Source organism: Equus caballus, chromosome 22 (assembly GCF_041296265.1).
Source record: "Equus caballus isolate H_3958 breed thoroughbred chromosome 22, TB-T2T, whole genome shotgun sequence".
NCBI lineage: Eukaryota > Metazoa > Chordata > Mammalia > Perissodactyla > Equidae > Equus > Equus caballus.
The window spans coordinates 7,234,977-7,262,743 of NC_091705.1; the positions used below are offsets into that span (position 1 = coordinate 7,234,977).

The window sequence follows — 27,767 nt, forward strand, 5'->3', positions numbered from 1 at the left end:
TGGATGTATAAGTGGTTTCCACTCAACCCCTTCATGTTCCTAAGCCAGAGGTTTTTCAACTGGGCATAATTTTGCCCTCAAGGGAACATTTAATAATACGTGGAAGCATTTTTCTTTTCCACAACTGGAAGTGGGAGTGTACTAGTGCATCTGGTGGGTAGATGCCAATGATGTTGCTAAATATTTTACAATGCACAGGACAGCCCCTCACAACAGAGAATTATCTAGCCCAAAATTACAGTAGTTTTCGGTAGGTTGAGAAAACCTGATCTAGACCAAGTTGCAGAATTCTTACAGATCCAGCTTCATAACTGCCTTGCAATCATTCTAGTAATTTTGGTGCTTTATTGAGGGGACAGTAATCTTTGTGGGGGTAGAGCTCTATGCAATTTTTTAATTTTGGGTGCACATTATATTGGTATGCCTAAAGATACACATTTAAGGTCTCTAATTCCAACCCTAGCAAAATTTATGTGTGTTCAAATGAGATTTGGGCTCTGAATAGGGTTTCTAACTCCAACCCCAAACTGAATCCTTTTTTGGGATTAGAATCAGGAAATCCTTCAATTTAGCAGGCAATTTAAGTTAGTTTCTGGCTTCTCTCAGGGAAAATAAGGTCCATGGGTGAAAACCTTTGCTGAGTCTCTAAGGAAAGGGCCACCTGTGGTGGGGAGACAACATGGAGCTTAAAGGGGTCGAACAAGTGCATGAGAACCAGGCTTCTATTCAGTGTGATGGTGGGGCTGTAAGTGCACATTCAGGGAGCCCCACGATTATCTAGGATTTGAGTGATTCCTGGAGGGAGATGTTTGTGATGTCCAGGAAGTGCGCTAACAAGGACGATTGAATCTTGGATGACAGACCTGGGACCAGAGATGAACATGCAGATGAGATGGATGTTGAGGTGAATGAGTTAAGTAAGTGGTTCATCTAAAAGGTCATTTCTATCTGCATCCAGATATATGTATCTGTAAATCTGGTTTTATTGTTAAGAACAAAACAAAACATGGGCTTCCCTAAAGTTTAGCCACCCATTAGTCACTCCAGCCAGTGAACATACAAGTATCCACTGATCACAGAAAGGCAAGCGTGTCGTTTCTTAAATATTGTCACTTACTAAATAGGTAGTGGCTTTTTACATGAATTATGTATTTCTGAGAAATTTTTTTCTCCTTCTAAAAATGTAGCTTAAAATTTCTATATTTAATGTAGAACATTTCTCAACTGTTTTGGAACTGATGTTTATGCATTTCTGAATATTTACCTAATCAAAGAATTTTAATCATTTTGGGACACTTATTTACTTAAAGCTTCAAAAATTTTAAGAAATATAAAAAACTGGCATGTAAAAATTTGACAAATTGCAAAAGAAATGCTAATGAAACAGATAAATGTGTCAAAGAATATGAAAATCATTTTGAAAATCAGTAAGAGCAAAGTGGACAAAGAACACCAAAGAAAGAAGACAACTGGAAATGCTAAAAGTATTAAGTGCCTGGACAGATCAAACAGAATCACTTGTGTTCTAGCTGTGAGATTTCAACACAAATTAGTTGGGGTGAGAGTTAAATATATCAAACAAATGTTCCAAGCATGGTCATGACGGTGTGGCAGAGGCTGCTGGCTGTCCCCCAATACATGTGTTTCCCTTTTTCTAGAATAATAAAGCCCACGATTTTTAGCTAGACACAGGGTTGCCTAGAAGACAGACATTTCCCCCTCCTCCTTACAGCTAGTGAGAGCCATGCCGCAGGTGTGACCACTGGGATGCATGTGGGAGTGACATGTGCCACTTCTGGATTGGGCCCTTGAAGGGATGCAGTGGGCCCTGCTTCCCACTGCCTGGAATGATCAGCAGCCACGTTGCATCATGAGGAGAAGTACAATGTCCTAGGAACGGTGGAACAACCAGGTAGAAACTTGGCACCACACTCCCATCACCATGGCACCTCTGTACGACGACTGATTATACCCTGTGGCTTCTCTCTGGTGCAAGCCACTATTGTTTTGGTTCTGTGTTAAAACAGCCAAGCCAAATCCTAATATGCTGGGGACACATCTCAAGCAACTACCTACAGAGAACATGATCAAGAGTCAGGTGATCAAAATAGGCCAACAATATCAAGTGTTGACGAGTATGTGGAGAACCTGCAACCCTTAGATAATGTTGGTGGGAATGTAAAATGGAACAAAGATAGTTTAGTAGTTTCTAAAAAGTTAAGCATACCACATAACCTAGCAATTCCACTCCTGTGTATCTATCCAAGAGAAATAAAACACGTCCACATGACGACTGTTGTGTGTGGGTCTCAGACTATTGATAACCAGTGTTGTGTCTGGACCAGCCCATGTGATTCTTAATTATAATTGCAAGACGCCATCAGCAATCACCATCAGGAAACTTTGAAAGAAACAAGATTTGTTGTTTATGAGTCCTGATAATTACATGGCATACCACATAGCGGAGTCGCAGGTAGAGTGCACGAGACTAGGGCTCTGCTTTTATTGGGGTCGAGGGTGGGGGCCTAGGGTTTCACAGGCTCAGTCTTTATTGGTGAATTTAAAACATGAGAGGGGGAATTTAAAGCACAGGAGTAGAAGAAACAGGCAGCCTAAAAGGTCGGTTATTGAAACCAAACGAGATCGCTAAAACAAAGGCGCCTAGGGGTAGGGGGCGGGGTGGGGGAGAGTGATCTGGCTCTTTATCTAGTTATGTGGCTGACAATGTTTATTTGAGATAGCCATCTCTGAAATGGATGCCTCTTTGAAGTGGATGCCTCAGCAATCAAAACTTAAGTCATGCACTTGTGTTACAAAAAAGAGAAAACTCAACTGTCAGGGCTTACACTACAAAGACTGATATGTGAATGCTCATAGCAGCATTGTTCATAATCCCAAAAACTGGGAAAAATCCACATGACCATCAAATGGCGAGTGGATAAACAAACTGTGATACATCCATAAACTGGAATACTATAATATTATACTGTGCTACCTACAGCTGGAGTAAGGAAAATTCCCTTGCCTCATATGGAATAATATATAGGTAACCCCATTCTTTGTTTTAGAATAGTCTAAATCTTAAGGTATGAAATAGCTATGGTGAATATGGTAGATAGTCTCCAAAAATGGCCCCCCAGTGGAGCATGCCTTCCAGTGTAGCCCCTCTGCTTGAATCTGGGCTGGCCCTATGACTTACTTTTGACCAATAGTATGCTTCAGAAATGATGCTAAGACTAGATCACAAGAAGTGTGATCATAAACACTGGGGGAAGCCAGGCACCATGTAGGAAGTTCAGCTTTCTTGAGACTTCCATACTGTGAGGAATCCCAAGCTAACCACATGGAGAGGGAGGGAGACAGGAAGAGAGACAGACGAAGGGAGAGGGAGGAAGGGAGAGAGAAAGACAGATAGGTAGACAGACTGAGAGAGATGACTGGCGAGGCACCAGCTATTCCAGATATGCCAGCCTAGCTTCTGAATATGAGGGAAGAAACCATTTTGGACATCCAACCGAGTTCATCTTTCAGTTGACTCCAGCCCTAGCCGACGTCTGACTGCAACCACGTGAAAGATCACAGAGGAGAGCTGCCCAGCTGAGCCTGGTTAACCTATAGATTTGTGTTTTAAGACACTGTGTTTTGAAATGGTTTGTTACATAGAAATAGATAAATGAGAATAAGGCAAGGAAAAACTACAGAAGTTGTATTTTGATTTCTCCCATTTAAAATATAATAAATTTAGTAGCTAGACTAGGGGACTTCAATAGAGTCATCTTAATTGCTAGCCACCTTTTTTCGAATCTTTGTGTAACACACAGACTTTTTCTTTTTAAAATAATTTTCAGCGACTGCAGACAGAGTGGCATTGTAACAAAAGTATTTCAGGTGGACTGTGAACCACCAAATACAGTCTCTTTGGAAGACAGCGTTGAAAATGTTCTCAAAGATTCTTCAAAGCAGGCAAGTAATGAAACTGGAATACATTCAGAGGATCACACCACCTTCTTAGTTCTTTCTCGGTGGTCACATCTTCCCTTTTGTTTCATCACCTCCGTCAGTCTACCCACAGTCGTGTCCTCATAATTGAGATCAGTATCAACCATTGCAAATTATTTTCACTGATTTCCCATCCTTCAGTCAGTCCCTCCTCCACCCTGCCCATTAGAAATTCCTACCTACCATCCCTGCCCGTACTCTGGTGTCTTCATTGACTCCCCCTTACTTATTGAAGAAACCAGAAATCTTTAGCCTGGCATCCCAAGTGCTGAGTTTCTGTCCTCAGTCGTCTTCTCATGCTCTGTGAGTCCCCTGTAGAGACTCCAGCCAAACTAAACTGTGTTGGCTGTGTTCCGTCACTGGTCCCTTAGCACCCGCGCCTTCTCCCTTTATAAAATGCTTTGAATATGTGATTACTTTGCTCCTTGTCTCTCTCCTTTATGCACTGTAAGCTCCTAGGTGGCAGAGAGTGTGTCTGCCATACTTGATGCCTTGCACAGCGACAGGTAGGAGAGGGCGGTGAGTGTATGTTCGTGGAATAGATGCAGCAGACTAGTAGAAGCCCTCAGTGGGCATAGCCTTCTTTTATGTTGAAATCTTCATCCCCAAATAGCTGCAAAGCCTCCCTTCTTTGGAGAATGAACTAGACCTATCGAAAAAGGATGTTTGCAACTTCAGTCCCTGGGTTATGGGCATTAGTGAGATAGATGCAAGGGCCAGAGGATGGGCCAGCCCGTGGTAAGGAAACCAACCAAAAACTCAGTCATAGAGGTCTTGTTGGGGGTGACAGCGGAAGTTTTTTTGGGAGTCCATTCAGCCCAGTGGTAGACCAGAGGCCACAGGAGAGGCTCTGGGACTAAAGCAGTGGGTGCAGGCATAGTGTGGGGCTCAAGGATGCTCAGCGCAGGGATCGACACTGGGCAGGGGCAGCCAGCAGGGGCTGAGCCTACATGTATCAGCAGGTCCTCAGGCTTGAGTCAGGCATAAGGGACTGAGTCCAGAGAGAAGAGAGTTTAAGGATTGTGTGTTGGCAATTCGGGTACATAAGTCCTATGTTGGTCTGACTCCACCCTTTCTTTGCTCCCTGGATCTGATGGTCCTTCTATTATTACTCAGACTCCTGTGATTGCAACCTCCTGCCTACATGTGCTGCCTCCTGCCTCTGGTCTTGGCTGCTTGACCTGGTAGGGTTTACCAAGCAGACATGCTGGCAACTAAACAGGCCAGACACAAAGCTGTGTGTTTCCAGAGTCAGGTGAGACAGAGGTCACTTTGTAAAAACAACTGCAAACCCTTTCAAGTAAGAAATGCATGCTGTGACACTGTCTCTACCACGTAACTTTCAATTTTCATCTTTGAAATGGGCGTAATCAAGTGATTCGCATGCAATCTCTTCATCCCTAGGAATTGAAAAATGGATTTGTTGGATCAAAACTAAGGAAGAAATATAAGAATGCTGAAAATAAACTGGGTTGGAATGTTAACCTGAGAAAATTTCCAGGTATGATGTGACAGAATGAAGATAAGATTTAGTATTCTAAACCACCAAACAGGTTCACTGCTTCTTTTCTTGTCTGCAGAAGGGTTGGAATAAGAAACACTGGAACAAGAAAGTAAGCTATAATTTGAGTTTTAGGGCTATCTTAGCTAACAGCTTACGACCACGAGGGATAATCAAGCAGTCCAACAAAGTCAGATTTATTGACACATTGCCACGACGGAGAGCGCACACCGGAGGAACCATGGGTCCTCTCACCAAACAAAGGAAAAAATACAGTTATAGGGTTTGGGGGAAGGTGGAGTTTGGGTGAAATTTAAATGAAGGCAGAATTTTGATAGGCTGAAAGCAAAGCAGAGCTGTGTGTGAAGTGGTCGCCATCAGGTATGGAGTGCAAAGGAGACCAGGGTTCTGTTACCTTGGAAACTATAAAGATAAATGTGGAATGTTGTGCTCAGTAACCTTTCTCTGAAGCTCTGGATGAAGACTGGAAATTGAGGCTGCTTCTCTATGTCAAAGTGACATAGGTCCTCCAGGCAATTGTTGGATGGCTCGTTCTTACTGATATGATTTCAAACAGCAAGGTGTCTGATAATCTGATTTTAGAGAACAAAGTTTCTTGGCAAGTAAGAAACAATAGTCATGTAAAGGGGGGGCTGTTATGACATTTTACAACTGCAGTGTGTCCTGGCAAGAAAGTGTTTTCTGCTAACCTTGCAAAGGATTTATCTGTCTTCCCAGCCTGATGTGGAATGTTGTGGAATGTAGTAGGGCAGATTTAAATTTTCTTAGTTTGGGCTAATTTTTTTCTTTCTCAGTGCTAATTCAAGGAGTCGGGGATTCTTTATATTATTAATACTTTAGGGAAAGAATGGGATGGCAATGTCCCTTATTAAAAGGTTTCCAACTATGAAGACGTTTGCATGATTATATGTATAATTACTGATGTTCACAGAACAATGTTTTTAATATAATTGTAGACCTCAACGGAGGTGAAAAAACTGACCCTAAAGCTTGGAAAGACCTTCGCTTCTCAGAGAGTCCACTGGAAACCCCAGCTTACCGTGAAGAATCAGGTTCTAGCCCACACTTCCACCACTCCCAGGTAACTTCTAAGGAAACTCTTTAGGGTACTAAATACCTACTGTTATTTGTAATGCTTCCCATGAAATATTTCAAGGAAGTGTCCCCTGCATTTTCACCCTGTGCCAGGCACTGTTCCAGTGCTGGGAATACTGTGTTGGACAAGAAAGGCCCCAGTGCTCATGGAGCTCACCTTTTATTGGGGGTAGGAGCTGGCAGTAATAAATATGTAAATAATCAAACAAAAAATTTAAAATAGTGATGTGTCATTAAAAAGATTAAACTAGGTAATAAGATAGAGCAGTACTTCTCAAACTGTGGTCCCCAAACCAGTAGCATCAGCAACACATGGGAGCTTATTAGAAATGCAAATCCTCAGGCCCTACCCCAGACCTACTGAATTAGGGACTCTAGGGGTGGGCCCAATGATCTGTTTTAATTGGTCCTTCTGATGCACACTCAAATTTGAGACCCCCCTGGGATGGAGAATGACCATGGAGGAAGAACAATGTTCGAATTCAGGGTGAGAAGAGAGGGCTTCCTTGGAAAGGTGACATTTGAATTGAACCTTCAAGATGAGCGTAAGTGAGCCCTGCAAAGATCTTGGCAGCAGTGACAACACGTAGTGCAAAGTGAGGGATCAGCAAGGAGGCTGGTATGGATGGAGCGTGGTGAGCAAGGTCAGAGGTGAGGTGGGAGAGGTAGGCTGGGGCAGAGCACAGAGAGCCGTGGTTCTCAAACATGGCTGCACGTTGGAATCACCTGAGGGGCTTCAAAACAATCCTGGGACCCCCCAACCTCAGAAATTTTGGTTTAATTGGTGTGGGTTTTAGGAATGGTTTTATTCTACGTTTTTAATTCACCCATCAGTGATTCTAATGGGCAGGCATGTTTGGGAATCACAGATGCTGGGGTAAGTCCCATTGTAAGGAGTTTGGATTTTCTCCTAATTGTAAAGGGAATCCATTTGGAGAGTAAGACATGATCTCATTTACTTAAAAGATTTCTGTTTGCCTACAGTATGGAGATTAGGCTATAGAGGAGTAAAAGGGAACTATCATTTAGGAGGCTTAAGTGGTGAGGATAGGAGGGTGGTGGGAATCCAGATATGTTTTGTAGGTTGAGCCAACAGATTTGGCTGAGGGATCAGACGGATGGGGTGAGGAAAAGGGAGGAGCCAAGGATGACTCTCAGGGTCCTGGCCTGAGCATCTGGAGATGATGGTACCATTAATTGAAATGGGGAAGACCAGGGAGGAACAAGTCTTCAGGGCTCATTAGACATTCAAGTGAAAGTGCTAAGTAGACTGTTGGACGTGCAACTTCAAACTCAGGGGAGAGGTCAGGGCTGGGGATATATATTTAGCAATATTCAATAAATGGATGATATGTAAAGCTTAGGTCTGAATGAGATCACTTGCCAGGGTTGTAAAGAAAATGAAGAGAAGAAGGCACAAGACAAAATCCTCAATTTAGAAGTTGGGCAGAGGAGGAAGAGCCTAAGAAGTAGGAAGAGAGCTAAAAAAAAAAAAGTGGTGTCCCAGAAGCCAAGAGAAGAAAGAGTTTCAAGGAGAAGGCAGTGCTCATCTATGTCAAATTCATCTATGTCAGATTCAAATTAGACAAGGGCAGGGAGTTGCCTGTTGGATTTGACATATTGGAGGTGATTTACAACCTAAATAAAAGCTATATCAATGCATTCTTACTATATAACAAGAAAGATGCCCTTAGACTAGTTGCCTCCTCCTCCTACTATTACAGCACTTGGATTTTTGAATGTTTCTAAAATCCAGTTTAGAATTTGGCATCTAACGGCAACCCAGGAGCCTTTGCTGTCTTTCTGCAGTCTGAGCCCCAAGTAGAGCATACCTAGAAGCACAGTTTCTATGCAACCACAACTGCTTCTTGTGTACCCATGATTTCAAGGCTGCTCACACTTAGCATCAAGTGTAAAGGAGGTTAAAAGCTTAGTTCTCACACCTGGTTGCACATCAGAATCATCTGGGGAGAACTTTTTATATATATTTCCAGCTACCCCTTCCTGCGGTCCTCCTACATAATCTGAGTCCATAAGCTGGATGGAGTCCATGGATGACTTTCATGATCAGCCCAGTCTGAGAATCACTGGCCTGAAAGACTGACTATCCTTATCTTGAAGTTAAGCCCTTTCCTTCATTTCCTGTCTCTAATGCTGTGGTGTAACTCAGTCTGACCTCCTGGGTTCTTCCATCTGCCCACCCACTATATTTTCTGGAGGACCACAAAGTGCAGCCCAGAGGACCACAGACCTAAAAAGGCCTACTTTCAAACCCCACTAAACAAAAGGACAACCATCCCTGCAATAGAATATTGCCCTTCACAGTCTCCTGGAAAGAATGATTACCAAAGAGACACATGAGCACACTCAGCTCCTGTGAGCAATGCTCACCAGTGTAGCCCAAATAAGAATACTGCTTTTGAGATAAAAAAGCATCATTTTGAAGAATGAGTGGTATATGACAAAATATAATCATAACTATTTTTGGAAAAAGTCTCATGTGACCTTAATTATCTGAATATATCTAGAAAGAATTATTTTCTTTGTGCATGGGTATGTGGATTACCTTGCCCACCTAGTTATTTAAGAGTTGTTTCCAAGGGAAAGACAGAATAAAAAAATCTGTAAAGATTCCAAGATTCAGCATCCCCAAAAACTGGGTGTGTGGGAAGCAGTTTGGGGAATTTGACAAGGAGGCCAGAAAAGGACCGCAAAAGTTTTATCTTCTACTTTTTTCCCTCACATTGGCAAGAGCGTCTTCTCAATATCCCAGCTCAATCCCATCTAAAGCATACTTCAGCAAACATCAGAATTGATGATGCTGGTGGATGTTACAGCATGTCAACAACCACCAGGGAGACAAGATATCTCTGAGCTAAGCATCTGGCCTAGGGGCACTGTCAGGGGCTAGGCAGCCGTGTAAATGTGTGATACTGCCTGGGTGGAAGATGAATGACAGCTGATACCTGGCTTTAGTGTCAGGGCAAGAGAGTTGGGGGTTCTCTGGCCACGTGGAAAGCCCTGCAAGCTAAAAAGGTCATCTCTACTCAGATAACCATTGATAAGAAGGCCTGTGGGCCCAGTGTTGCCACATCTGATGAATTTGCAAGAGAAGCCAGAAACCTGCATTTTTATGTGTTAAAACATAGTTTTAACTTTTAACAATTATTTAACAATTTGAAACATGGCGTGGGCCAATATACATAGGCCAAATGAAACTCAATGGCAGGCCAAATTTGGGCTGTAGACCACCACTTTGCAACTTCTGGTCTGGGCCATGTTGGATCTGACACAGAAGCCACTAAAAACCTCGGACTGATCCCCGTTGCCTGCAGCGTAGCGTCTGGAGTCTTAAGCTCAGCCCCCAGGCGTCGTGGTAGATGTGTCTACTGGGGTGGGACATGAGATAGTAGACCTACTGGTGACGTGACCTCAAGCAAGTGACTCAGACTTTCTGAGCCTCAGCATCCTCTTCTGAAAAGTGAGGATTACGTTACCTCTTGATATGATGCACTGAAATGGACACAGTATCATTTCTCTGGTCTTTGTGCCAAAATGCATGACTGAATCCATTCATGAGGAAACATCAGACAAAACCAAATTGGAGGGGATTCTACAAGTTAACTGACCTGCTACCGTTCAAAAATGTCAAGATCATGAAAGATAAAGACAGACTGAGGAAGTATTACAGATTAAAGGAGAAACTAACTGCGAAGTGTGATACTGGACTGGATCCTAGACCAGGAAAAAAATATAGCTGTGAAGGACGTCATTGGCATGATTAACAAAATTTGAATAAAGGTCTGTGGGTTAGACAGTAGTAGTGTATCACTGTTAATTTTCCTGGTTTTGAGAATTGCACTGTTGTGTAAGAGGGCATCCTTGTTCTTAGGAAATCACGTGCAAAATTTAGAGGCAGAAGGGCGTCATGACTGCAGCTTATTCTCATGTGATTCAGAAAGCGAGAACGAAAGCTCTTGGGACAAAATGTTAGTGTAAACAATTGGTCAAGCTGCATATACAGGGGTTATTTGTACCATCCATGCAACTTTTCTGTAAATTTGAAATTATGTCAAAAGAAAATGTTACAAAAATAAAATGAAACGGGAATAATATTACCCACCTCATAAGGTCATTGTGAAACGTCAAGGAGACAATGGCTGTCAAATACCAGGCACAATTGACTGCTATCAGACCCTCCATGTGTGTTAGCTTCTCCCCTTCATGTTCCTTCTCCACCCTTCCTTTCTGTTCTACTGTCCTGCCACTCAGACTGCTAGACCATATCAAACACCCAAGTCCCAGGATAGGCCATGCACTGCCCTGCTGTTGTGTCTTTGCAGATGGGTTTTCTCTCCTTGGAATGCCCTTTGTCCTTCTGTCCACTTGACAAACTTTTCTTTCCTTTCCCAAGCTCAGATGGGAGTAACATCAAACCCAGCTCAGATGTTACTGCCCTGGGAAGCCCTTCTCCCCTGGAGCAAGTGCCTGTGATTATGCCCTCTTCTGGGTTCCCATGGGACCCAGTGCAAATGTGTTACCACACCGAACCCACTGTGTTTCAGTATTGTGTATGTACACCAGTTCGTGGTCCCTTGAGGGCAGGGACCATGTGATATTTATCTTTGTCCCTCTCCCTGCATCAAACACAGTGCCTGGTACAAAGCAGCCATTCAAATAAAAATCTATCGAAGAGAGTTAAATGTTTCTGGATAAGCAGGCACTTGCTGTATTTGTTCTTTCAGGTGAATCCTTTTGAATTTCCTGGGGATATGATCTCTGAGAAAAATAGTTACTAACTTAGGTTTTTAAATTCTAAAATCTGGCCTGTCTAATGGTAAATTCAGATATCTTTTCTTAAAAACTCTTGTTTTTAATAGAATGTATGTATCAGATTATGACTAGCACTTTAATTTTTTTAATGTCCATGCGGAGTAATAATTACTTATGACTTTCCCCATCACAGTTTTTAAAGGATGAATTCTGGATAATAAAACAAAACATTAAAAGATGAATTCTGGGTAAGACAAAACATTAAGATGAACTTTTAATAAAATTTTACTGTACCGTAGCTTTTACCGTGATTTTATATATATTCTTAATTTTAGTTCCCTAGTTTTGCACACATAATCGGCCAGAAGAGTTTGACAAGCACAGAGATCATGCGAATTCAAAGGGAGACAGACTTTCTCAAGTAAGTATCACATTCTCTTTACTATTTCTTAAATTCTAAGACACATTGTGGTCAAAAAGACTTTAAGAATGGGATATAACAATGGTTTTGCCCAACCCCAGCTGTTTTTTATTAACTTTTGTACAGATTTTACAGGTATAATTGGCATACAGTAAACTGCACTTATTTAAAGAGTAGAATTGACATATGTCTACAACCTTGAAACTATCACCACATACAAGAAAATTAGCAAATCCATCACCTCCACTAATTTCCTACATGATCCCATTTTGAAATCCCTTCCTTCTGCGCCTCCCCATCTCCAGGCACCTGTTGATCTGCTTCTTGTCACTACAGCTTAGTTTGCATTTGATTCCATATATAAATAGAATAATTCAGTATGTACCCTTTTTTGCCTGGCTTCTTTCACTCCTCCTAATTATTTTGAGATTCATCCATATTGCATGTATCAAATGTTTATTTCCTTTTATTACTGAGTAGTATTCCATTGTACGGATGCATCACAATTTGTTTATCCAGTCACCCGTTGATGGCCGTCTGGGTTGTTTCCAGGTTTTGGCTATTACAGATAAAGCTGCTATGAACATTTGTTCACAGTGTGGTACACAACATTTGTACACAGTTGTCAGATACACATATACTTTTATTTCCCTTAGGTAAATACCCAGGAGGGTCATATGATTGGTGTATATTTAACTTTTTTAGGAAACTGCCAAACTGTTTTCCAAAGAAATTGTACTGTTTTATATTCCCAGCAGCAGTGTGTGATATGAGTAATGTGTGAGAGTTACAGTTCGTCCACGTCCTCACCAACACTTTTGTTTTTATTTTTGGCCATTCTAGTAAGATGGCAGGTGTGGCTTTAATTTGCATTTCCTTAGTGACTAAGATTCTGAGCATCTTTAAATGTGCTTGTTTGCCATCCACACATCTTCTTTGGGAAAATGTCCATTCAGACTTTTGCCCTTTTAAAAATTGGGCTCTGTATGTTATTATAGAGTTATAAATATTTTCTTTTGTTAGATATATGCTTGCAAATATTTTCTCCCAGTCTTTAGCTTTTTGTTTTCTTATCAAAGTGTTTCTTTGCTGAGCTAAAGTTTTTACTTTTTTTTTTTTTTTTAAAGATTTTATTTTTTCCTTTTTCTCCCCAAAGCCCCCGGGTACATAGTTGTATATTCATCGTTGTGGGTCCTTCTAGTTGTGGCATGTGGGACGCTGCCTCAGCATGGCTTGATGAGTGGTGCCATGTCCGCACCCAGGATTCGAACCAACGAAACACTGGGCCGCCTGCAGCGGAGCGCGCGAACTTAACCACTTGGCCACGGGGCCAGCCCCTAAAGTTTTTACTTTTGATGAAATCTAATGTATTTCTTTTTCTTTTATATTTCATGCTTACTTTGGCATATTTAAGAAATCTTTCCCAAATGCAAGACATATCCCATTCACTAAGATTTTTCTCTTATGTTTTCTTCTAGAAGTTTTCTCTCTTACATTTAAGTCTATAATTCATGTTTAGTCAGCTTGTCAACATCTACAAAATGTCTACTAGAGTTTTGATTTGGGTTGCATTGAATCTATATATTAATTTAGAGAAATTTGACCTATTAACAATATTGAGTCTTTATAGTCCAGGGAAATGATATATCTCATCATTTATTTAGATATTCCTTAATTTCTTTCAGCAATGTTGTGTGGTTTTCAGTGCACAGGTTTTACGTATCTTTTGTCAGATTTATCCCTAAGTATTTCATGTTTTTCTGATGCTGTCGTAAATGGCATGCTTTTAAAATTTAAATTTCTGATTATTTGTTGCTAGAATATAAAATACAGTTGATTTTTGTTTAGTGGTCTTATATTCAGGAAACTTACTGAACTCACTTATTCTTTTAGCTTTTTGGGTAGATTCCATAGAATTACCTATATAAGGTAGTCAGGTCACCTGCAAATAAAGACAGTTGTTTGACTTCCTCATTTCCTGTATGAATCCCTTTTCTTTCTTTTTCTTAACTTGTTGCATTGGCCAAAACTTCCAGTGAATTTGGAATATAAGTAGTGAGAGTAGACATCCTTGCCTTATTCCTGAACCTAGGGGGAAAGCCTTCCATTTCTCAGCATTAAATATGATATTGCTATAGGTTTTTCGTTGACCCTTCAGATTGAGGAAATTTTCCCCTATTTATAGTTTGCCGAAAGTTTGTTGTTGTTGTTGTTTTTTGATCAGGACTAGATGTTGGATTTTGTCCAAAGCATTTTTTCCATCTATTAAAATGACCATAGGCTTTTGCTTTTTCTGTTCATATGATGAGTTACAATGACTGATTTTCCAGTTTTGAATCAACCATGCATTTCTGAGATAAATACCACCTGAAATATTATCCATTTTATATAGTGTTTAATTTGATTTGCTAAAATGTAAAGAATTTTTTGTATGCATGTACATGAGGAATATTGGTCTGTAGTTTTCTTGTCTTCTGATGTCTTTGTCTGGTTTAGTATCAGGATAGTTCTGGCCTCATAAAATGAGTTGGGAAGTAGTCTCTTTTCTTCGGTTTTCTGAAAGAGTTTTTGTAGAATTGATACTATTTCTTTGTTATATGTTTGTTACAGTTCACCGCTGAAGGCACTGGGATCCAGAGTTTTCTTTTAAGGAAGATTTAAACTGCACATTCAATTTCTTTAATAGTTGTGTCTATTCAGATTTATCTATTTCCTTTTGAGTGAAACTTGAGTTTCACTTGTTCTTTTTATAATTTCTTTAATGTGCAAGATGAAGTCATTCATTTGAAGCCATTCTTCTTTTCTAATATTGCCATTTAGAACTCTAATATATAGGCATTTCCTCCTGACTACTGCTTTAGCTGCAGCCCCCAATTTTGATATGCTGTGTTTTGATGTGTTGTACTTTCTATTTAACTCAAACTGTTTCTGACCACCATTGTTATTTCTTTGTTGACCCATGGGTTATTTGGAAGTGTTTTGTTAAATTCCAAAATGTTTGGAGATTTTCTTTGTATATTCTGGCACTGATTTCAAATTTAATTCCTTTTTGGTCAGAGAACCTATATTGTGTGATCTGATTGATAAATGTTCCATGTGCTCTTGAAAAGAATGTGTATTTTCCTAGAGTGTTCCATAAATGTCAGTTAGGTTAAGTTGGTTGATAGTATTAAGTTTTCTCTATCTTTGCTGATATTCTGTCTATTGTTTAATCAATCCTTGAGAAAGTTATGTTGAAATCTATGACTATAGTTATGAGGTTGTCTCCTTGTCCTTGCATTTCTCTCAGTTTTTGCTTCATGGACTTTGAAACTCCTTTATTAAGTGTATAAACCTTTGGGAATCTTACGTCCTCTTCCTAACAACTCCTTTATCATTATAAAATAACCTTCTTTAACGCTGGTGATATTCTTTGCTCTAGAAATCTATTTCATCTAATATTAATGTAGCCACTCCTACTTTCTTTTGATGCGTTTACGTGGTATATCTTTTTTCACTCCTAACCTATTAATGTTTCTCTATTTAAAGTTGGCTTCCTTTCAACAGCATATAGTTGGGTCTTGCATTTTAAAAAATCTGGCAATCTCTGTATTTTAATTGGGGTGTTGAGAGTATTTATGTTTATTCTGGTTATTGATATGTTTGAATTTAAATCAAGCATCATGCTATTTGTTTTCTGTTTTGTCTCATCTATTTTTTGTTGCCCTTTTCTTTTTTCCTGCCTTCTTTTGGATTAATTTGGTATGTTTTATGATTCCATTTTATTTTGTATCCTTTGTTGGCTTATTAGCTATAACTTTTCTTTAGTGGTTGCTTTAGGGTCTATAGTATACGTTTTTAACTTATCACAGGCTATCTTCAAGTAATATTATACCACTTCATATATAGCGTAAGAACCTTATGAGAGTGTACTTCCAGAACTGCATAACAAGAGCCTTTTGCTGTTGTGATCATTCATTTTACTTCTACAAATATTATGAACCCCACAATACATTATACTTTTATTTGCTAAGATCAATTATTTTTTGAGGGCCTTTATACTTTGTGTGTGTGTGTGTGAGGACGATTTGCCCTGAGCTAACATCTGTTGCCAATCTTCTTCTTTTTGCTTGAGGAAGATTGTCGCTGAGCTAACATCTGTGACAACCTTCCTCTATTTTACATGGGATGCTGCCTCAGCATGGCTTCACAAGCAGTAGCAGGTCCACACCCAGGATCTGAACCTGTGAACTAGAGGCTGCCAGAGCAGAGCACATGAACCCAACCACTATCCCACCGAGTGGCCCCCCTTTACAATTTTATTGTGGCAAAATACACATAAATAAAATTTACCATTTTAACGAATTTTTTTTTTCTTTTTTTTTGGTGAGGAAGATTGGCTCTGAGCTAACATCTGTTGCCAATCTTTTTCTTTTTGCTTGAGGAAGATTATTGCTGAACTAACACCTGTGCCAGTCTTCTTCTATTTTGTGTGTGGAATGTCACCACAGCATAGCTTGATGACTGGTATGTAGGTCTGCACCTGGGATCCAAACCAGCGAACCCCAGGCTGCCAAAGCAGAGCATGCAAACTTAACCACTACCCACCAGGCTGGCCCCCCATTTTAACAATTTTTAAGTGTACAATTCAGTGGCGTTAAGTACATTCACACTGTTGTGCAGCCATCACCACTATCCATTTCCAGAACTTTTTCATCTTTCTAAATAGAACTCATTTCCCATTAAACAATACCTCCCCATTACCCAATCCCCCCAGCCCCTGGTAGCCTCTGTTCTCTCTTCTGTTCCTATGAATTTGAATATTCTAGTTGCCTCATGGAAATGGAATCAGACAATATTTGTCCTTTTGTGTCTGGCTTATTTCACTTAGCATAATGTTTTCAAGGTTCATCCATGTGGTAGCATGTATCAGAATTTCATCCCATATTAAAGATGAATAATATTCCATTATGTGTACCCCATATCTATGTAGTATCTAGACACATGCATGTATGTATGTGTACATGTATGTGTATACCACATTTTGTTCATCCATTCATCTGTTGATGGACATTTGAGGATTTGGCTATTGTGAATAACGCCACTACATGAATAGTGCTGCTGTGGACTGTGGTGTTCAAATATCTGTTCGAGGCCCTGCTTTCAATTCTTTTGGATATCTACCTAGGACTAGGATTGGTAGATTATGTGGCAATTCTATTCTAGCTTTTTGAATAATTGACTGTTTTCCACAGAAGCTGCATCATTTTACTTTCCCATCAGAAATGCACAAGTGTTTCAATTTTTCCATATCTTTGGAAATACTTATTTACTGTTTTTCTATTAATAGTCATCCTAATAGGTGTAAAGTGGTATTTCATTATGGTTTTGATTTTCCTTTTCCTAATGGCAAGTGATGTTGAGCAGCTTTTCATGTGCTTCTTGGTCATTTGTGTGTCTTCTTTGGAGAAATGTCTGTTCAAGTCCTTTGCCCATTTTTGAATTGTTTGTTTTTTGTTGTTAAGTTGTAGGAGCTCTTTATATGTTCTAGATATTAATCCCTTATCAGATATATGATTTGCAAATATTTTCTCCCATTTTTAGATTGTCTTTTCACTCTCTGATAGTATTCTTTGATATATAAAAGTTTTTAATTTTGAACAAATCCACTTTATTTTTTCCTTTGTTGCCTATGCTTTTGATATTATGTCCAAGAAATCATTGCCAAATCCACTGTCAACACAGCTTTCCCCTTATGTATTCTTCTAAGAGATTTATAGATTCGTCCCTTACATTTAGGTTGATCCGTTTTGAGTTAATTTTTGTATATGGTGTAAGATAAGAGTCCAACTTCATTCTTTTACATGTGGATATCCAATTTTCCCAGCATTATTGTTGAAAAGACTGTCCTTTCCCCATTGAATGATCTTGGCACCCTTGTCAAAATTCATTTCGCTATATATGCAAGGGTTTATTTCTGGGCTGTCTATTCTAGTCCGTTGGTCCATATGTCTGTCCTTATGCCAGTTCGGCATGGCTTTTGTTGCTTGGCTTTGTAGCAAGTTTTGAAATCAAGAGTCCTCCAACTTTGTTCTTCTTTTTCAAGACTGTTTTGGCAGCTTGGAGTCCCTTGATATTCCATATGAATTTTAGGATGGATTTTTCTTTCTGTAAAAAGAGTTGTTGGGATTTTTTTAGGGATTTCATTGAATCTGTAGATCACTTTGGGCAGTATTTTCATTTTAACAATATCAGGTCTTCCAATCTATGAACACAGAATGTCTTTCCTTTTATTTATGTCTTCTTTAATTTCTTCCAGCAAAGCTTTGTAGTTTTCATTGCACATGTATTTCACCTCGTTGGTTAAATTTATTTCTAAATTATTCCTTGATTAAAAATATTCCTGAGCCAGCCCTGGTGGCCTAGTGGTTGAAGTTCAGCAAGCTCCACTTTGGGGGCCTGGATTCATTTCCCAGTCACAGAACCTCACCACTCATCAGTCAGTGGCCGTGCTGTGGCAGCGGCTCACATAGAAGAACTAGAAGGACTTACAACCAGGATATACAACCATATACTGGGGCTTTGGAGAGAAAAAAAAAAGAAGGAATATTGGCAACAGATGTTAGCTCAGAGCAAATCTTTCCCAGCAAACAACCCCCCCCCAATATTCCTATTTATTCTTTATGATGCTATTATAAATGGAATTGTTTTCTTAATTTCCTTTAAAGGTTGTTCACAGGAATACAACTGATATTGTTTTGTTTTGTTTTTGCTGAGGAAGATTTACCCTGAGCTAACATCCACTGCCAATCTTCCTCTTTTTTTTGTTTGTGAGACGCCAACACAGCATGACCAGTAACAGACAAGTGGCGTAGGTGTGTGCCCAGGAACCAAACCCAGGCCGCCAGAGTGGAGCATGCCAAACTTAACCACTAGGCCGCTGGGGCTGGCCCAGGAATATAACTGATTTTTGTGTTGAATTTTTATCCTACCATTTTCCTGAAATCATTTATTAGCTCTAACAATTTTATTTGTATGGGGTCTTTAGGGTTTTCTACATAAAAGATAATATTATCTGTGAACAGAAACAATTTTGCTTCTTCCTTTCCAATTTGGATGCCTTTTACCTTTTTTCTTGCCTAATTCCTTTGGCTAGAACTTCCAATGCTGTGTTAAATAGGAGTGATGAAAGTGGGTATCCTTGTCTTGTTCCTGGTCTTAGGAGAAAAGGTTTCAGTCTTCTGCCATTGAGTATGATGTTAGTTGTGGGTTTTTCCTATGTGGTCTTTATCATGTTGAGGATATTCCCTTTTATTCCTACTTTGTTGAGCATTTCTATCATGAAAGAATGTTGAACTTTGTCAATGCTTTTTATGCATCAATTGAGATGATCATGTGGGCTTTTTCCTTTATTCTACTAATCTAATGTATTACACTGATTTTTATATTTTGAACCATACTTGAAGAACAGGAATAAATCCCACTTGGTCATGGTTTATAATCACCTTAATATGCTATGATTATTTTCAAAGAGATTTTAAAAATAAGGAAAAAAAAGATTTTTATGCTTGTTAATGTATTTACTGTTTCCAGTGTTATTCTCTCTTTTTTGTAGATCAAGGTTCCTATCTGGTATTTTCCTTGTGCCTGAAGAACTTCCCTTAACATTTTTTTTTTTTTTTAAAGATTTTGTTTTTCCTTTTTTTCCCCAAAGCTCCCTGGTACATAGTTGTATATTTTTAGTTGTGAGTCCTTCTAGTTGTGGCATGTGGGATGCCGCCTCAGCATGGCTTGATGAGTGGTGCCATGTCCACGCCCAGGATCCGAACTGGCAAAACCTTGGGCTGACAAAGTGGAGTGTGCAAACTTAACCACTCGGCCGTGGGGCTGGCCCCCCTTAACATTTCTCGCAGTGCAAGTCTGCTAGTGATGAATTCTTTCAGCTTTTGTATGTCCGAAAAAGTTTTTACTTTCTCTTCATTTTGCTGAGTATAGAATTCTAGGTTGATGGGGTTTTTTTTCTTTCATTAAAGATATTGCTCCACTATGTTCTGGCTTGCGTTGTTTCTGACAAGTGTGTGTTGTTATTCTTATCTTTGGTCTTTTGTACATAACGGTCTTTTTTCTCCTGTGGCTACTTTTATGACTTTCTCTTTATTATTGGTTTTTGGCAGTTTAGTTATGATCTGCCCTGGTGTACTTTTATTCATGTTTCTTGTGCTTGGAGATCCTTCAGCTTGCTTGGATCGGTGGGTTCATAGTTTTCATCAAAAATTTTGGTTCATTTTTAAAAAATATTTTTCTGCTCTCTTTTTCTCCTCTTCCTCAGGGGCTCTAATTATATGTATATGAGTTTGCATGACATCCTCCCAGAGCTTACTAATAGTCTCTTCTTTTTTTTTTTTGGTCTGTTTTCTCTGTGTCATTCTGAATAACTTCTATTATCCTGTTTCAAATTCACTAATCTTTTATTCTGCCATATCTAATCTGTTGTTAATCCCATGCAGTGTGTTTTTTCATTTCAGCCATTGTTTTTACTCTGTACAACTTTGATTTGGATCTTTTTTGCATCCTCTGTGTCTCTCCTTAGCATGCTTATGTTTTTCTCATTCTTAGATATATGGCATATAGTTATAATAACTATTTTAATGTCCTTGTCTACTAATTCTATCACACAGCACATTTCTGGGTCTGTTTTTATTGATTTATTTTTCTTCTGATTTTGACTTGTAATTTTCTGTTTCTTTGCCTGCCTGGTAATTTTTTTATTGGATGCTACGCATTGTGAATTTTATCCTGTTGGGTCTTGGGTACTTTTGTATTCCTGTAATGATTCTTACACTTCGTTCTAGAACAAAGTTACTTGGAAGTTACTTGGAAACAGTTTGATTCTTTTAGTCTTACTTTTCAGACTTTTTAGATGGCACAAGAGCAGCATTCAGTCTAGTATTAATTTTTCCTTACTACCAAAAAAACTGCTCTGCCGAGTACTTACCCAAATGCTCCTTTGCATATAGAGTTTCTACACTTTGGCTTGTGAGAACATGAACTTCCCAGACCTATGTGTGGTTTCCTCCATTCCCCTTTGGTATTTTTTTCTGGCCTTGAATAGTTTTTTCACACATGTGTACATCCAGTTAAAGACTTGAAGGTGACCCTCTGCATGTTTCTGAAGCTCTCTGAAACTCTTCTTTGGTATTCTTTCCTGAAAACTCTGACTGCCTTGTCCTCAATTCAGAATTTCTGCTCTCTGTACCTTGAAACCTCTCTCCTGGCAATAAGCTGGAGCTTATGCCACCTGGTTCCTGTTGGTTATTTCCTCTTTCCTATGGTTCACTGTCCTGCCCTGCCTGTTGTCTAATGTCTGAAAACTATTGTTTTATGTATTTTCTTCGTGTGTTTTTGTTGTTGTTGTTTTTGTTATTGTTTCGAGCGAGAGAGTAAATATGGTCCCTTTCACTTATCTTACCTGGAAGTGAAAATCCCTCAAGCTTCCCCAAAAATCCTTGCTTCAAGCCTCTTTACCTGCTGTTTTCCATAAGTTGAATACCTCTACCCCTTCTCCCTCTGGCAAACTCTTATTCATCCTTTAATATTCAGCTTACACGTCATGTCTTTTCTTAAGTTTACCTATCCTTTCCTTTCCTCTGATGTTCATAGGACATTTTGAAAACCTCTGCCTTAATATTTATCATGGTGTATTGCAACATGTTTTCCTCCCATTGATCTGAGCTCTTCCAGGGTTGGTACCAAGTCTCTTTTCATCCTCTAATGTCCTCAGAGCTGACACTTATTAGATTCTCAGGAGTTTGTTGAATGAGTGAAAAGATAAGAGCAATGAGATATTCAGGTTACTCCATGGGCTGTTGAGCAACACTTCATTATCTTTGGAGATAGAAAAGAGAAGACTGGTTTTGCCCTGGTGGACCAAGGTGCAAGACATACTGAAACCTTGGTAATATGGTACAGTGAGGAATGACTAAATGGAGTAAAGAATGTGGGAAATGGACTCAACTACAAAGGCTGGTGATTGTTGAGACACCTTGGTAGAAACTGTTTCAGGCAACTAAGCAATCCAGGGTACAGTATCCAAACATCATAGATGCTGTGGAGCAGTTCACATAGGTAGGTCTCATGATCAAGGGCCCAACCTGCCTGGAAATGCGTGACAGCAGCAATGTTACTCACAGGGAAGCCCAATTCCGAGAATCCATTCACTTTGGCTGATATCCAGAACCCAGGTATGTGGGTGAGAGCTAAATGATGGGATCCAGCTGCTCAAGAAATGGGGCCAGATGTTGCTGGGGCAGGGCCTCGGGACTCTAACCAGGTGAGTGAAGCAATGGCAGGGCTTGACTAACACTGACCTTCCAGAGTGCCAAGGAAGAAGACCCATCACTCAGACTGGGCTCAGTGCTCAGGTAGGAAGCCAGAAGAGCGCACTGTAGACATTACTGCAATTCCCAGGGCTCAGCCTCACGCTTCCCAAATCTAGTGTGATAGGACAAGCCAGAGCCCCACCAAGAAGCAGGATCCAGGCTGCTGAGAAATGTCTGCCACAGTCAGGAAGTGAGATGGACCTGGCCTACAGGTGAAGGGCACCAGTGGTTCCAATTCTGAGGCCATTTTGTAATAAAATGACTAGAGAAGCATCTCCTATGTTGAACTTTTTCCATAGCGTTTGAGAGTGGTCTGCTTTTTGTTTTGTTTTTTATTTTATTTTTAAAAATGTTTGAACACGTTTAGATTTTCACCTGACTTCTTAATGTGAACCCATCAGAACATGGCCAATCAGGAACCTCTTTTGTTGTAGGTGTGCCCACTGCCTTGCCCCCCGCCCATCTGATCCCTTTGCTCGCTTCTGTCAAGAATGTGGCTCTCCTGTTCCAGCCATATTTGGCTGTCGTCTCCCACCCCCAGAAGGAGCTCAGGTGAGCAGTGGAATCTTTAAAAGCTTCTTTTGTTGGTTTATCTGAACTTTATTTGCAGCAGTAGCACAGTATATGGCATATATGAACCACAAGCCTAAATACTTATTGAAAAACTTACTGACAAACTAATCTCTTACTATCCAGACTCCTACTTAGGAATGGAAAAACTTGTTTGCAATGCAGTTTCTTTTATGTGGGCTTGCAGAAGCACAGGCTCAGAAAAAGACTGAAATCTTATTATTTCAATGATGCCTGCATGGATAAATACATATTTCCTACTCATATGGTATTTCTGTTCATAACCTGAGTACAATAAGGAAATATATTCTAGAACTATGGAGGGAAGTACTAAGTACAAGTCTATATATCCATGAGATACATCATCCTGTCCAAAGCTGCTGTTTGTTTACACTATAGATTGATCGGAATATCTAAATTGAAAAGCTTTGGCTGATTAAGTGTAGATAATAATTGATTTTATCCTACCACTAAATTTTGTAGTTAGTTAGAAAATATGCTTGACTTTGTAAAAACCAAAACCTTCATCAAAATGTGTTAACCTTTTGTACACTTGATACTTTGTTACATTTTTTTGGACTGGGGGGATAAAATAAAATAAAAGGATCTGTGATGTTGAATGAAAAATGATCATTTAAGAAAGATAGTCACTAAGAAAAAGTCAGTAATTCAGTGAGTTCAAAGTCAAGACTTTAGAATTGAGTTATACCTTCAAGCAAGAGGTCAGATACTAAATGGATATCTTTTAAAATTTTTCCTCCAATTTATGGCTCAAGATTGTTGTAGAAGTTAATTTAATTTACTTCTATGACATATTTTGAACTCCTTGAGGAAGATAATACAGCAAATAAAATATGAACAGGTCCCATTGGTTTGAATTTTCCCTGCTTATATTCACTGGTGCCATGTCTAAGTTATTTTTTCAGAAAACAGATTTTCAGAACTTTCTTTGTTTTTTCAGGGAGAAAAGGTTATCAGAGATTATAAACATTTAAAATAACGAACTTTGGAACATCTCTACTGCCTCAAAAATTATGTTTATTGATATGCTATAGTATATAAACAGCTTTACAATTTAAACTATTTATTAGTTATTGTATCTGCTCTCATCTGGGTTTCTGGGATTCTAAGGGATGGATCCTACTTGTAGACCCAAGACACTCGGAGTCTCATTAGAGAGATGCAGAGGTCTTGCCTCTGCTCCAGATCCATCCTTCATTGCCCTGCCTTGTGGTACTAGAGCTGGACTCAAACATTTCTCCTTTGCCAGCTGGCTTCATGTTAATTTTTGTCAGTAGAGGGACACTATAGGAGAATGGACTTGGCTTCTCTTTCTGATTCTGGTATGCTTTCCTGTCTTTTTGCTCTGATGGTGGTCAGCTAACCTGCAGGAACCTACTTGTGCAGGACCCCAGTGAATTTCAGTGGCATTCCATGAACAGCTTCTCAGTGAGTTCCACTGACACCCCAGCCAGATTCCAGATGGTCTCTCAGGCATCCCAGTGGGCAGTTTCCCCTCAAGTTTCACTAGCATCCCTGCATGTGGCTTCCCAGCACGTTCTGCCAGCTCCCCAGAAGGAGATTTCCTAATCAGTTTCATTGGACCCTAGTGGACAGCTTTTTGCTTGCCTGCTCTTGTTTGTGTCACCCCAGTGAACCTCTCTGCCAACCAGTAGGTGAAAGCCACACCCAATTCAATGAAGTCTGATTTCTGCCTTGGGGGCATAAGTGCCTCTTCTAAATTTGATACTTTTTGGGTTCTTTGCCTCAGCCTTAGAGGTAGTGGCTCCTCCCTCTATTGGATATTCTCGTAGTCTTTAGAGTTTGCTTTACCCATTAGATTTAATCCTCTGTTACAAGTTAATTACTTATATTAAACTTTCTCTGTTCAAATTACTGTGTGGTTTCTGTCTCCTGACTGGACTCTGACTGATACAGAATTGGTACCAGGAGTGGCCTCAGGAAATAGACCTGCAAAGATGAGATTCTGGAAGTGGTTTGATCCTTGCCTTTGCTCGAGAGCAGTGCTGAGCCCCTTGCCAATGGGAAACAGGATGCTGGTAATCCATAGCATGAAGTGGCATCACAATTAATCGAGCTATCCCATGTGGCTGATAGTGATGAAGTGCCAACCGAAGCAATGGTCTTGAGTGGCCAGGTGGCTGCTGCACTTGACTTTTATGGCAGTGATGATGCCTACAAGGACTGTGGAGTGGATGGATTCTCCTGAGCACATGTGAGCATTCACAGAAAGAAAATGACTAGCTCAGGACCTTTAAGTCATAGTTTGAGAACCAGAGAGCTCCCATGACAGCCCTAAAAGAATCTATGTCTTGTAGCTCCAGGGTTATACTGCTGAAATCAAACAAAATTTAATTGTATATGTTGATGAGTTACAACATCAGCTTGATTCACTTTATCACTATGTTTCTTATGTGAAACAGGGCATTGATTGCGAAAGAATGGGGTCCTGAAACTTGGAATGAAGATGTCAGGTTGGACCCAGATGAAGTTGACTATCTTGAACCCCTAAGTCGCACTGAGCCTCCTTGCCAGCAGATGTAGCTTGCCCTCCTGTCTGAGGATACTAGCCTTCCTTTGCTTGAAATCTCTGTGATAACCTCACTTGGGGCAGTGCCCTTGAAAGGGGAGGCTTATTCTCAAGACCCACCACAAACACCCTGTAGCATTACTGTGGTGGAATCCTAGCATTCTGTAGAGGGACAGGTGTACACTGTGATCCAGGAGAAAATAGCTTAGGTATGAAAAGAACACAATTTTACTAATATATATTGGCAGAATCTTGGGGAACAGCTGTGGGAGTGGATTTTAAGTGAAAGCAGAATGTAACACTAACTCGGGCCAAATTCATTGATATGCGTGCACCTTCTATAGATTCTGGATTTAATGTATTAGCTAATACAGCTGGAGGTGGTTCTAACAGCTTTTTTGGTTGGCTGACTAAAACTTGGACTCAATAGTGGCCAATGTTTAGTGAGATTGAGTTACCAGAGCTTCTCTGGCACCATGTGGAGGAAGAGGAATGTTGGAGTAGGTTTATCATGTGTGTTCTGTACCCCTGCCTCCTCCTCCCAGCTCTCACCTTTTCAGAAGGCTGAGAAGACACTTCCTTCACTGAGGCATTGAGGAATATGTCAGTGACAAGAGCACCTGCATCCTTGAAAAGTTCTGTGGCTGCTTTCCTTTGCAGGCTAGACATGATCAAGGGGTTGCTGCCATTGAGATGGGCTCCCTGATTTCAGTGGAGCTGATAGGATTCCAGAGTAGTAGAGGTCGAGTGGCAGCACTTAACTGCCAAAGACAAGGTGGGCACATCTACTGTAAAGGGCAGCAGCAACATATCAGTAATCAGAATCTGATCATGGTGTTCCTAGTAATGAAGTGGATGGGCAGCCTACTAGTGTATTACTTAGTATATTTAATTGAAAAAAATGCTGGGTCTTTTAGCTAAATACCTGACTTGAGTCACCATAATGGAGCATCCAAGACTGTTACTCAGTTTCCAGACCTAAGTCAATTCATAAACCCAGAGCTCCTTGGTTGAAGGGGAGACTGGGTCTCCCTGAGGATGAATCCTGCATCTTTGTAAGTACCTATCATAAATCTCCCTCGAAGCCTTTTCCAAAGGGACCTGTTGCCTTCACTATAATGACTGTGCATTGGGGAAAAGGAAATTCCCAAACCTTTGGGGGATTACTAGATACTGGCCCTGGATTGACACTAATTCTTCGAGATCCAAAACAGCACTGTGGTCCACCAGTAAAAGTTGGGGCTTAGAGGGCTCAGGTGATAGACTGAGTCTAACCTCAAGTCTGACTCATAGTTTTTGCTTCATGTATTCTGGGGATTTGTTGTTGTGTTCATATACATTTATAATTGCTATATCTTCCTGATTTATTGACCCTTTTATCATCATAAAATGTCTCTCTTTGTCTCTAGTAATATTTCTTGTCTTTTTTCTGATATTTATGTAGCCACTCCAGCTCTCTTATGGTTACTATTTGCATAATATAGCTCTTCCTTGACTTATGATGGGGTTCTGTCCTGATAAACTCATTGTAAGGTGAAAATATTATATGTTGAAAATTCAGTTTAGTACACCTAACATACTGAACATCATAGCTTAGTCTAGCTGATCTTGAATGTGCTCAGAACACTTACATTAGCCTGCAGTTGGGCAAAATCATCTAACAAAGCTTATTTTATAATAAAGTGTTGAATATCTTAGGTGATTTATTGAATACTCTGCTAAAAGTGGAAAACAGAATGGTTGTATGGGTATAAAATGGTTGTTAAGTGTATCAGTTGTTTATCCTTGTGATTACATGGCTGACTGGAGCTGCGGCTCACTGCCACTGCCCAGCATCGCTAGAGAGCATCATACTGCATACTGCTAGCCTGGGAAAAGATCAAAATTCAAAATTTGAAGTATGGTTTCTGTGCGTATTGCTTTCGCACCATCATAAAATTGAAAAATTGTAAGTTAGACCATCATAAGTTGGGGACCATCTGTATATCTTTTTCTATATTTTTACTTTCAACTTATGTCCTTGAATCTAGGGTGTGTCTCCAGTTGACATCATACAGTTGGGTCTTCTTTTTTGTCCAGTCTGATAGTATCTGCCTTTTGAATGTAGTGTTTAGTCTGTTAACATTTAATGTCATTATTGGTATAGTTGGATTTATATATGCTATTTTGCTGTTTACTTTCCATTTATCTTATGTTATCTTTGTTCCTCTTTTGCTGCTTTCTTGTTTATCAAATAAATAATTTTTACTGTGCCGTTTTAACTCCTGTGTTAACTTTTTTCTTTGCTATTTTTTAAAGTTATTTTCTGATGGTGCGCTAGGGATTACAATATGTACCTTAATTTATCACAGTTTATTTCAGAATAATTTAACTTAAATCCAATAAAATACAGAAATTTTCCTCCAATATATCCCCTTTTCCTTCCTATTTCTTTATCTTTTGTATATTGTCATACATGTTATAAACTAAAAATGCCAT

The 27,767-nt window shown here is 39.7% G+C and overlaps 1 protein-coding gene across 14 annotated transcripts in view; it reads left to right on the top strand.

The window, feature by feature from the left end:
• Positions 1 to 27,767, top strand: part of DZANK1 (double zinc ribbon and ankyrin repeat domains 1) — an 89,857-nt gene that overhangs the window by 8,778 nt on the left and 53,312 nt on the right. For 11 of the 14 annotated variants that reach the window (XM_023626054.2, XM_023626050.2, XM_023626058.2 and 8 more), the window contains exons 4-8: positions 3,849 to 3,963; positions 5,404 to 5,500; positions 6,478 to 6,602; positions 11,725 to 11,810; positions 22,603 to 22,720. In XM_023626054.2, coding sequence (XP_023481822.1) covers positions 3,849 to 3,963; positions 5,404 to 5,500; positions 6,478 to 6,602; positions 11,725 to 11,810; positions 22,603 to 22,720 — 541 coding nt within the window. Of the gene's footprint in view, positions 1 to 3,848; positions 5,255 to 5,403; positions 5,501 to 5,953; positions 6,124 to 6,477; positions 6,603 to 11,724; positions 11,811 to 22,602; positions 22,721 to 27,767 lie in introns of those variants that run through there. The other 3 variants (XM_070247081.1, XM_070247080.1, XM_070247082.1) reach the window with 2 other exon arrangements.